At 30.2% G+C, this 12,275-nt stretch overlaps 2 protein-coding genes across 2 annotated transcripts; both read left to right on the top strand.

Annotated features, from left to right (window-relative positions):
- The first annotated feature begins 1,082 nt into the window (after positions 1 to 1,082).
- LOC110647817 (40S ribosomal protein S27-2) lies at positions 1,083 to 2,387 on the top strand. The gene is made up of 4 exons (XM_021801806.2): positions 1,083 to 1,184; positions 1,273 to 1,374; positions 1,449 to 1,477; positions 1,958 to 2,387. The coding sequence occupies exons 1-4, from the start codon at positions 1,182 to 1,184 to the stop codon at positions 2,082 to 2,084; spliced, it is 261 nt and encodes an 86-aa protein (XP_021657498.1). The 5' UTR covers positions 1,083 to 1,181; the 3' UTR covers positions 2,085 to 2,387.
- Positions 2,388 to 10,682: 8,295 nt separating this feature from the next.
- Positions 10,683 to 11,300, top strand: LOC131175506 (uncharacterized). Its single transcript, XM_058139953.1, has one exon. It carries the CDS (start codon positions 10,729 to 10,731, stop codon positions 11,218 to 11,220), a length of 492 nt encoding a protein of 163 aa, XP_057995936.1. The 5' UTR covers positions 10,683 to 10,728; the 3' UTR covers positions 11,221 to 11,300.
- Positions 11,301 to 12,275: the final 975 nt, after the last annotated feature.

Raw genomic sequence — 12,275 nt, forward strand, 5'->3', positions numbered from 1 at the left:
ATATAGTTAATGCTAAATTTTTATTTAATTATATATATATATTTATTAATTTTATTAAAATGAATTAAATAATTTTTAATAAACTAATAATGCTTATAGGATTATAATTACAGAATTACTTTATTAAGAATTATAATATATTTTTTAGTATAAGTAGAATTATTATATAAAATAATATTAAAATTTTAATTTATATTAATTACTATGATATGAAAAAAATGATATTGTGGAGTATTTAGTGACAAATATTTCGTCGCTAGAAGTTATTGGTGACAATATAAATTATTATAGAATTGGCATAGCAAAAGATTTAGCGAAAATTTTTTTATCATTAAAATATTAGTGACGATAATGTTCGAGAAGCACTTATTGCTAAAATTATTAGCAATGAATATTTTGTAGCTAAATAGTATTAGCGACGAAGTTATATAGATTGTTATCTCACTATATATTATTAGTGACGAATCATTTATTTGTCGCTATAAATACTTTTGTTTATGTTTTTACAAATAATAGATATAGAATAATAATATTTTTATTTTTTATTTATTAATTTTTTATTTTAATTAACTACTTCTTATAAAATTTTATATTTTATTGAAGTTAAGTAAAAATAGGATTAAGAATTTTAAATTTAGATGAACACTAAAATTAAAAATTTTAAATTTATATAAATTTTAAAATTAATTTAAATAATAAAATATAATTATAATTATAATTAATTTTAAAAATAAAGGATAATTTGACAAAAATCAATGTTTTCCTTCCTTCATACTTTTATACATAATATAGAACTAAAGATTTAATTTATTTTTTCTTACATATGATTTTTCCTAAGGTAAGTAATTATGTTTTCAAAATATTAGAATTGATAAAAAAAAATTGAATTGAGGTATTATAAAACTATGGTGTGAAATCTGATTAAGTACATAAATGGTGAGAATTTGAAATTTGATAGGAAGTCACGAAAAGACGATTATACCCAATTAGTTGTTGCCCTAGATCGTGGAGGTGAATTACTATGATTAAAGGCTGAGATACGAGAGGATCCAAATCCAACGGCCAGGAGATCTCATCAAGGCCCTTTATATTCATAGTATTCAACCGTTTTAAGTCTTCTGGGCTTTCTGGCAGTGGCAGAAGGGTTCCTAGGGTTTACGAAATTCATATTCACCTTGAAGATGGTGAGTACTATTACAATTTCCAGGGTTTTGCTGTTTCTTTCATTGATTGTTGATGGTTTTATGAAATTGTGAAATTTCCTCGTTGAAGGTTCTCCAAAACGACATCGATTTGCTCAACCCTCCGGCCGAGCTCGAGAAGAGAAAGCACAAGCTCAAGCGCCTTCTGCAGTCCCCTAACTCATTTTTCATGGTAAAAATCTTTATTCTTCTTTTTGAATTGAAGATTTTGTGATTTGATCGATGTAAGCATTTTTGGATTTGCAGGATGTGAAATGCCAGGGCTGCTTCAACATGTAAGTGTTTATAGATTTTTCTGCTATAACGCATGCTATAATCTTATCATTATTGCTCTAGGCGAAAATTTTGGAACCTGCCCCTTTTGTGCTTATGGAGAAATTATGGTTTTTGTGTACCTAATAGTTCTATTATTGATTTGATTAGCAGTATGTTGTTTTTATTGTAGCTTATAAGTGTCTTAGTTTCTGATATTGTTGGGCAGCTAGGAAATTTGAGAGATAAGAGGAAGAATTAGAAAGAGCCGAAGAAGAGAGAGAGGGAACAGGAGGAGGAGTTTAGGAAAGTTTTAGTTTCTTTGATTACAACTGATTATTTGTACTACAACTATTCTAGTAAACTCATAACGAGAGCCAGCTATCCTTTTCAACTCTAATGGACACTGATTTCCATCTCATTTGCTAATAAAGTATTGTATCTATCTTTGCCATTATTGTTATGATCATAATCCTCATATGAAAATTTTAAATATGTGGCAGAACTACCGTGTTTAGTCACTCGCAAACGGTGGTGGTGTGTGGGAACTGCCAGACAGTTTTGTGTCAGCCAACTGGTGGGCGCGCAAGGCTTACAGAGGGTTGCTCTTTTAGGAGAAAGGGTGATTGAAGATGAGGAATGATATGTTGCTTTTCCTTGGTAAACTCAAGTTGTTTTATTTTTAAATGATGGTGATTTTGACAAAGGAACGGAAGCTCTTTTAGCCTTTAACTTTTTTTTTTTAATTTTTTTGTGTAATTTTCTTAGCAAATTATCTCTACTTTAGTGTTGCTATCTGATTTTGTATTGGGCATTGCTGCACTCAAAATTGGGTTTCACGTGACAATCTCAGATTATATTATGTCTCTCACAGTGTTATAATCTTTTCCTATATTACCTAATTATAATTTTGCCTGATTTGTTGTGTCTCTAGTGCAATCTTAAGCTTTATGGCTTTATACGCGTCGTTCAGTGTTTGGAAATCAGTTGAAGCCTAGCAGGACTGATATTAAAATTAATTATCCAGGATTTTAAAATTAGAAAAAATAGTGGTTTGCACATTGTCTTAATCATATGCATGTGTTGGTTTCTTCTTTTTCCCTTTGGAGTCTTTAGTTGGGACTTTGCTGCAGGAAAAGAATAGCAGGTAATCCCATTCAACCTCACATTAGATTTAATTATAATAATTTTTTGAACTATTTATTTCCTTTCAATTGTTAAAGTTTGTTTTACATCCATACTTGCAATAAAGTAGTTCTAAACATCTTGTTGCAGTCATATTTGCAACCTTTAATCCTGTTTGGATTTATGCTACTATTTTTTTTTTCTTGGAATGATGTGGGTGCTTTCAAATATTTCAGTTAGCAATATTTGGTTAGAGTGTATCTATCTTTCCCTCGTGTTTGTTGTCTTTGCTCATTTAGAATTTTAGCTGCTATGTTTTATGTGTTCGATAAGAGAAGGATTTTGAGTTTCTTTTGTATCTGAGCCAAATGTTGTTATGGTTAAATAACTTACAAAGTTTTAGTATATATATATATATATATATATATATATAGAAACACTGTTATTTCTTTTATTAGCTAGCAAGATCATCTGTCAGGTACCTTGGTATTGAGGATATTTGTTCGTCATAAGCTTTCACGAATGGGTGATGAAGTTTTGGTAGGCAGCAACTGTACTAATCCTTATACTTTCTGGTCGTTATCCAAAGATGCTTTAAATACAGTTTTTACAGTTTGTATCTGATACAATAAAGGCTGTGGTTTCTGTCACGACCCAACCTCTGCAGTGGGCCAAGACTAGGACTCAGGCACCTAAAGCCCCGAGGCCCGTAGTAAGCCTAACTGTTCATTAACCCAACTCTAAGGCCTATTTGGGCCCAATATCAAGAAAACAAACGGACGGAGTCCGGCCACAAAATGGACTTTTCAACGGGGAGTTTTCGACTCATCCGACCTGTAAACATAATAAATACTCAATTGGGGAGCTCAGCTCACCCTCCACATACTCATATCCTCATAAAAATAAATGGGAGCTCAGCTCCATCATCCAATCCATCAAACATGCATATCATTATACGTTTACAGGTCCAACATGATAATAATATTACAGACCATAATCAAATAAATACTTTTAACACATGCGGAAATTCTAGTAGTAAATAAAATTACACAAATATTGATAAACAACCTGCGAAGGAGAAAAGCAGGTTAACCAAAATAAAATCCTCCTGTAGCCTGAAAAAAATATTGAACAGGAGTGAGCGTTCGACTCAGAGAGTAAAATATCAATTTTAACCATAATCTCTATAACTATCTAAAACTAATGCACCCTGTAGAGTGAAATGCAACATCAACATCATTTTCACATCATAACATCAAAAAGGTAATTTGGAGCACTCACGCACCCTGTAGCATCAATCATAACATATGGGAGCTGATCCCCTATACAGCTCTCTTAAATCCAACCTGGTGCCAGCGAAGAACTCAAGCCGGACTTTCGCTTAATAAACCAAATCGAGGGTCCAAGCGAAGAACTCAAGCCGTGACTACCCCTCGAAGGATCGGGTCCCAGCGAAGAACTCAAGCCGTGACTATCCGTCCTATCCATAGTCCACACCATATCACACGCACGCCAACGCACGCACACTGCTCTAAATTACCACAACAACATCATGGCACTTTAACATTATCAATGCATCATAAATCGTGCCTAGAGTTTAACTACATAATATATGCATATTAGTGATGCATGGGCATGCTTGAACATATAATAATATCGAAATGACAATTAAAATTAATGTTTTACTCACAGACTTGACGACAATCACTGTGGCGGCTGGGCGAAGGAAGAAGGCTGTCCCGGCTCACCTGACAATTTTATTACAATCTTTTAATAAATTTGACTCAATACAAATAAAGAAAAAAAAAGACCAATACGTTCTAAGTCGTGCCGAAAATCCGACAGAGTTTCCCCTATACCTAGGACCTACCCAACCTGCAAAAGGGTTCAAAATACACTTCTATACTCACAATCCATATATCCACAGTTCAATCATATCACACAGCCCCTCCTGGGCCCATCAAATCAGTCATCCATCACAATACGCAAAATTTCAATTTAGTCCTTATTATTGATCATTTTTGTAAAAACTGCCCAAACAAACTCTAAAAATTCTAAAACTTTGCCCCGCGGTCCTTAGCAATATTACTAAGCTATTGCAAAAAGAATCATAATTTTCTAAGCTACCACGAATATTTTATGGATTTTTAATCCTATTTAAGCAATAGAAAATTACGAAAAAGCAAGGTTCGGGTTTACCTTTGCCAATTCCGACTTCGGGAACGCGCTCGGGACGTCTGACAATGGGGGGGCTAGTCAAAACTTCGGTCCAATTCGGAGACTTTTCGATGCAGTGCATGCGTAGGAATTTCACGGACACAGTCAATCGCCGAATTTCGCGAATCGAGGATACCTACACGAAGCCCATAAAACGGGGGTTAGTACATAAATTTTTCAGAATTTTCTAAGCTCATTAAATGCTCAGAAAAATACTGCGAAGCTCCGTGGGACCACCGAAAAACGGTGTCGGAAAAATTTGAAATTTATGTCGCCGCGAAGCTATCGACGAGTGGAGCGTGCTGGTACCCTTGGTTTTCTCGTGGGATTCACGGTTTTCGAGAAATCTAGCCCAAAAGTCGAAATAGGCTAAAATCTTCCCGAGCAAAAATCGGACAAACCGCTCGATGGATTTCGGCGTTCTTGGTGTCTATGGAAAGCTCTCGCCGAGTAGATGATTTTAGACATAAGACTCGGTTCAATTGGTGGCCGGATCGGTCGGATTTTGGCCGGAGAAGCCGAAACGACGCGCGCGCAAGGGAGGGAGATTGCGCGCATTTTCCTGGATTCGGAGGCGGCCTAGCCTGGGTCGGTGGGTGGCGCGCCTACCGGTGGGGAGTGGCGGGGAGGTGGCTGGCCGGCGGCAGGGGAGGGAGGAGAGAGAAAAGAGAGAGATAAGGGGAGAGGGAATGACGCGCGCGGGGAAGAAAAAAGGAAAGGGAGCCGGTCCGATTCGACCGGTCCGATCCGGTCCGGTTCGAGTCGGCCGGTTCGATTCAAAATACAAAATTTTGAATTTTTACTTTGCCTCGGGACCGAAAACGAGGTCCAAAAATTCCGAAAAAATTCCAGAAAATCCAGAAAAATACGTAGATTCTAAATATATTTTTAGTTTTGCCACGTGGTCTTTAAATTAATTTTTAAAAATCATCAAAGTTTATATTTTCGGAAAATCGAACCCGATTTTTAAAATCCGAAAAATCTCAAAAAAATTTCTAAAATTTAAATAAAACTAAAATACCAAAAATGCTCATAAAATTTAAAATTTTGGGGTGTTACAGTTTCCATTGTCTGATTTAGCAAATACTGATATCCTATGGTTTTCTTTTTGCTATCATTGGGACTCGAGTGTTCGTGAAGTGTGAAATGGGCTTTGCTTAAGCTTGGATCAACCATTTCCACTAGCCAATTGGATAGTTTGCTTTCCACTCTTATAAACATTTTTAATTCTTTTTTGGCAGCCTGGTTTGGTTTGAAAGCAAAATACTTGGTAGATATACAAAAAATGTTTTTGTGTGCTGATTCTCTTAATTAAATTAATTGATCACAATTATCCCTTACAATATTGTTAATTAATAATCATATTATATAAAAAAAAATTATGTTTAATTGGTTACTTAACTATGAATTATATGAGAAACAATTTACTCAAATTTATGTAGTATTTTATGTAAGACGTAAGTAATTTTTAGACTTATATTATTAATTTTGAAAGATACTTAGTTCAAGTTTATTAGAAATGATTTCATTGCGTTGTTACTTTTCATTGCTACTCTGTTACGTCTCTAATTGTTATTATTTTAATTTTTATGTTATTGCTAATTTATTAATTTATAAATAAAAAAAATCATCAATTATAATAATCATTGATTTGATAATTAAAATTCATATATTATTTACATTAAATATTTCATATAAAATATTTGATGTTTATGAAAATCAATAATTGCATGACTGAAAAATTGAGAAGGTACAAGGAAAGCAGTATTGTAAATATTATAACACAGAACTTACAACAGCCAAGGCCAGTGTTGGTCATGGTTTCTTATCAGCATGAAAATGCTCTTATCACCTAAAATTTAAATTTACATTCAGCCAAAAAGGGAGCATCTTCTGGCTGATATCTCATAAGAACACTGTCATTTCTCTGAGTAATGTCACTAACCTGCGAAACAACTTTTAAGTGTGCAAGCCAACTTTATCATGTAGGAAAGAACAATTACTATTTAATTTTTATATTTTAAAAAAATTAATTATTTCATTCATATATTTTAAAAATTATATTATTTAATTTGTTTATTTTTATTTCATTAAATTATTTAGTTCTTCTATTAATTTTTTCAAGGGGGTTGACTCTACTGGAAAATCTGACAGAATTTCTTTTAAAAATCTGTCAAAATTATTTGGGAATATTTTTCTAATAAATAATAAATAAATTTAATCAATGTATTCAAAGGAATATGTAATACTTAATTTCAAATTAAAAACAAAAATCTGGTATTATATTCAGCACAATTTAAACTACCAAAAACAAAATTTTATAAAATTCTTGTTAATCAGATAAAATGCGTATGTGCATGATCCAAAAATTTTGTAGCTAAATTAGCTGCTTTTTTCGTGTCTATGTAAATTGACCGTTCTTCTGTTGTAACAAAGTCTAGACGTCATGACACAAAGCTCGATATCAACCCATACTTAACAATTCCTGCAGAAATCATAAACCTTGTTAATTAGATTTAATAAGGGACAAGAATTATAGAATAATTTCCAAAGCACCTGAATTTCTTATTTTGGGAAGTTTACATACTTTCATTCTTTATATTAGTAACCATATTATTAAGTTTAAATGTCAGATTTATCCTTTCGTTTGATTATCAACAATCAACAGTTGAAAATTTCAGAACATCTCGAGCAACCATTCTTGATTAGTCGTGGTAGAAAATGGAAAAAATATCCAAATATCCAAGATTAAGCAAACATGATTATATATATATTAGGGAGATCGAATTTAGTTTATTTTTAACTTTTAGTCTAATTTAATCCATAAATTTTGATTTACGTTTAAATTAACTCAATTTATTAATTATTAATTATACGCCATTTCTTTAATATTTAATTAATTTTTTTTATTTTATAATGTTAGAATGTTATTTTTATATTGTATAATTAATTAAATAAATAATAAAAAATATTTTTTATTATTATTTAATATTATTAATTAAATTGAAATTATAAAAAATTATTTTTTATATTTTCATATAATCAATTAAAATTTAAAAATTATTATTATAATTATGATTAATTTTAGTTATTTAAATTAAAAATATTGTTTTATATTTTCGTGTTTTTAATTTAAAATTAGAAAATTATAAATAAATAAAACTAAAAAGATAAAAATATTATTTTTTATTTCCATATTATTGATCAATTAACATTAAAAATAATTAACTAAGTAAATAACAATAAGAAAATAATTAACTTTAAAATATTTAAAAAATTAATAAAAAAAAGCAACTCAAGCACTAAAGTGGTGAGTGAGTTGTATCTTCTTAAATTTTGGACTAAATTACATATAAATTAAAATTTCTGGACTAAATAAAAACAAAAATTAAAAATAAGATAAATTCGACATTTCCAATAAGTATAGCGGGTAAATTGAACTTTATTCCTATATATGTATTGAACAAAAATATCACCTACTCCTAATAGATCATCCCCTTTTTGATGAATCTCAAAATACCCTTGCTTAGTTTACCATATCAATACATTTAACAAACATCAATCACCCCTAATCTTTAATCTTACTCCTTCTGAATTATTATTATTTAATTATTGTATCAATCTTTACATTTTATGCCGGATATCCCAAATACATAAATTTAGAGTTGATGGGAAACTTTAATTGTAGCAAAGCTATCAGAGTCAAAACAGATAGAATGGATGTGGCAGAGTCACCGGAATTATATAGCAAAAGTTGGCAGGGCTACTAATTTTAGAAAAGTTTCCCTTCAACTGTAAACCGTACATTGAAAATCTTTTTCTTAATTTTATCTTAATGGTTAGTACTCCCAATACCATGTATATTCCCATGCACAATTCAGGTTGGTAATTCAGACTACTTACATTATGTTTGGATAGAGAGAAAATAAGAGAAGAAAGAAAATTTGAGAGTAAAATAATTTTATTTTCTATAATTTTGTGTTTGGATTGATAGGAAATAAATAAGAAAGAAAAATTTGAGAGAAAAATAAAATTTTTTTATCCACTTCTACCTTCTCTCCATCCAAAATGGAGAGAAAGTGGGAGAAAAATATAAAAAATTATAAATATATTCCTATATCTTATAATTATTTATTTTGTAATTTTAGGAGTAAAATTATAATTTTATCATTCATAAAGTAACTTTCCTTCTAATATTTTTCTTCCTCTGTATAAACATGAGAGAATTTCAAAATATATTTTCCTCTCATCATTATCATTTTTTTTCTTTTTCTCTCGTTATTTTCCTTTCTCCAATTCAAACACAACTTTAGTCTCTTTATCTGTTTATTTATAATATTCTATCTATTGGAAGATATTCACATAGTCATACTACAGTTCAGATTTCATGGTTAAGGTTCAAGATTCACAATCATCACTTATGGAAATCTCTTGTTTCATATCACACAAAAGCATATATCATACAAAGACTAAGTCCAAATACAATCAAATGATGTAACTAATTATCATAATTTAGATGGTAGATACAATTTAACTTACACTATCACTACCAGTGGGGGTGATCCACCATATAGACTAACCCATACTTATGAAATAAATTTTCAGATAACAATAGTATTTTTGTAAGAGATTCAAAATTCAATACTCCCAAATCTAAGATTCTTTAACTCATGATTGAAGGATTTTTTTTTTAATTTTTCATATTTTAAAATTAAAATAAAAAATTTTCAAATATATATATTATACAGAAAAATAATGAAGATTTATAAATACTAAATAGTATAAATGATTCAATTTTAGAAAAATAAGATAAAGACTTTGAAAAAAACAAATCAATAGGATAAGAAAAAATAGATCACAAATTAGGAAATGATTGTATGACTTTTTATATAATTTTTTTACTTATTTCTTGAATGGTAGCATAATATTTAATATAATATCTTTGAGCATACTTATTATTATATTTGCTATTATAAGTATATTATTTTAAATTATACATGATATTTTTTTAATTGCATTTATATTGTAAATATATTATAATGTTACATTTTAATGAAATAATATTTAAAAAAAAATTAATAATCATTTAAGAATGTAAATTTAATTTGATTTAGATAAATATACAATTATTTAAAACTTTAATAAAAATTAAATTACATTTGCTATATTTAATGAAAGAGTATGACTTTAAAATTATAAAATATAATTTATTATTAAAATAAAATAATAAATAATTGATATAATGTAGAGGTAAAATAACTAATTATTTTATACTATTAATATAATATAAATATTAAAGTCTACATAATAAAAATAAATTTTGCAAATTTATTTTCTATTCATTTTCTCACATTACTATATATATATATATATATATATATATATATATATATATATATATATATTTATTTTCATTACATAATTAAGTAATTAAATGAAGGCTTCCAATGCTGTTTCAACCAAATATAACCTTAAATTGAGATGTTTTTAGGGATAAATTTTAACAATCGTTCCTAAATTTATATAGTTATAAAATTTCAGGTTTTTAACTTTAAAATATAATATAAAAATTTCTAAATTTTATGTAATAAAATTTCTCTAATTTTTAATTATTGATTTTTCAGTTAGAAATTGATGTAAATAGTTTTCGCATAACGTTTAGTTAATATTTCTCACTCTTCTCTTATATAAAGTGTAAAATTATTCTCTTTAAACATAAAAAATTATTTTATTTATATAAAAAAAATTCAATTTACACGTGATTTAAAAAAAAAAAAAAGGAAAATACTAAACTCTAGGTTAAAATTATTTAGGTAAATGTCTAATTAAAAAATTAATTTATAAGTTTTGGAAAAGCTATCCAAATTTATACATGTTTTTATTTTTATTCAAGTAGAGTCATCCTTCACCAGGCAAGCCTCAGAGGACGAAAATGGCTTCTCAAACGGACTCAACTTCGATCTATGTGGATCCAATTTTCCACATCCTCAAAATCATCCCTTTCTCCGTCCTCCGCCCTCCCCGCCTCCGCCTCAAGCTTCCTAACCTTACTCTCCCCTCCCCGATGACCGTCTTTGCCCTAGTCCTCCTCACCTACTTCATGGTCGTCTCCGGCATCGTCTACGACGTAATTGTGGAGCCGCCAGGCATAGGCTCTACTCAGGATCCGGCAACCGGCTCCGTTCGCCCTGTTGTCTTCCTACCTGGCCGTGTCAACGGGCAGTACATCATTGAGGGTTTGTCCTCTGGGTTTATGTTTGTGCTTGGTGGAATTGGAATTGTGCTTATGGATCTTGCGCTGGACAAGAATCGTGCTAAGAGCGTAAAGGTTTCATATGCCTCCGCTGGGATTTCATCGCTGATCATCGCCTATGTAATGAGTATGCTCTTTATTCGCATTAAGATCCCTGCTTATCTCAGGTGAATTGAATTAATGTGACTGGGTTTTGTATGAATTTTTGGTTTGCATTCTATTTATGTCACTCGGATAACGGATTTCTGTCATTTATCTTCGTGATTCTTGATCTTGATCTCCTTATGGTGTTTTCAGTGAATTAGTTATTCGCTAAGTTAGTAAGTCATACATCTTATCATTGTTTAGAGCTCTGATTGTTCTTTATTAAATCTCATCTCTTCTACTGGTGAGTTAATGATAACTTCAATAATTTCAGCTTCTTGTCTGGACCTTATACATGTGTGGACTCCTTGTGAACAAATTATAACTCTTTTTCCTATAATTTTCGTTTGCTGGAAAAAAGTGATGTGGGACTTTTTCTAAACAAATCTTGGTACAGCAATTTCAGAACTTTGCAGGTAACAAATTGATTGCAATACTTCTTAAGACTTGTGCCCCTCTAGGATTTTACGGGTCTGCGTTTTCCAAAGAATTCAGGCACGAAAAACATGTTTAATGGGACAAGTTTTTTTAGAAGTTGGTCCTCTGAATAATGAAATGAATAGTAATTTTACCTTCTTTTGGCTTATTGTGATGTAGTTATAAAAGAATAATTTAGATTTTCATCGCATAGGAATTTGCTTGGAAAACAGAGCAACAGTTCAAGGGGTTTTAGATTTTGCACCTAGACATTACAACCAGGGTTTCTTCAGCATCACAATGAGCTTGGAATTGCCTTACTGTATCCAAAAGAAAGCACAATTAGTAGAAAATCTTAAAAAAGAATTTCCTTTCTTTAATTGAAAGAAATTGCTGCATTTTTTGGCATTCTATCTAAATCCAACAAGTACTTAGATTCCAAACAAAACTCAAGCATCAAAAAGGTCTTTGAGCATAAATAAAGATCTAACAAAAGTAAATTTATAATGCAATGGCACAATAACTTTCCTACAAAGCTAAAATTACGAGAATACCTCTTAACTCCTAATATTAAAGGAAAATATTTTATGGAAATTTTCATAATTTCACGTCAGCTTAGATTCATGTATAAAAATTAGACTAATTTTAAATTACCAACCTCTATT

Source organism: Hevea brasiliensis, chromosome 17 (assembly GCF_030052815.1).
Source record: "Hevea brasiliensis isolate MT/VB/25A 57/8 chromosome 17, ASM3005281v1, whole genome shotgun sequence".
Taxonomy (NCBI): domain Eukaryota; kingdom Viridiplantae; phylum Streptophyta; class Magnoliopsida; order Malpighiales; family Euphorbiaceae; genus Hevea; species Hevea brasiliensis.

Coding starts and splice junctions, on each gene's coding strand:
- LOC110647817 (XM_021801806.2), top strand. Junction 1,375..1,448: donor CCCCTAACTCATTTTTCATG/GTAAAAATCTTT, acceptor TTGGATTTGCAG/GATGTGAAATGCCAGGGCTG. Junction 1,478..1,957: donor TGCCAGGGCTGCTTCAACAT/GTAAGTGTTTAT, acceptor AATATGTGGCAG/AACTACCGTGTTTAGTCACT.
- LOC131175506 (XM_058139953.1), top strand. CDS start 10,729: ATGGCTTCTCAAACGGACTCAACTTCGATCTATGTGGATCCAATTTTC.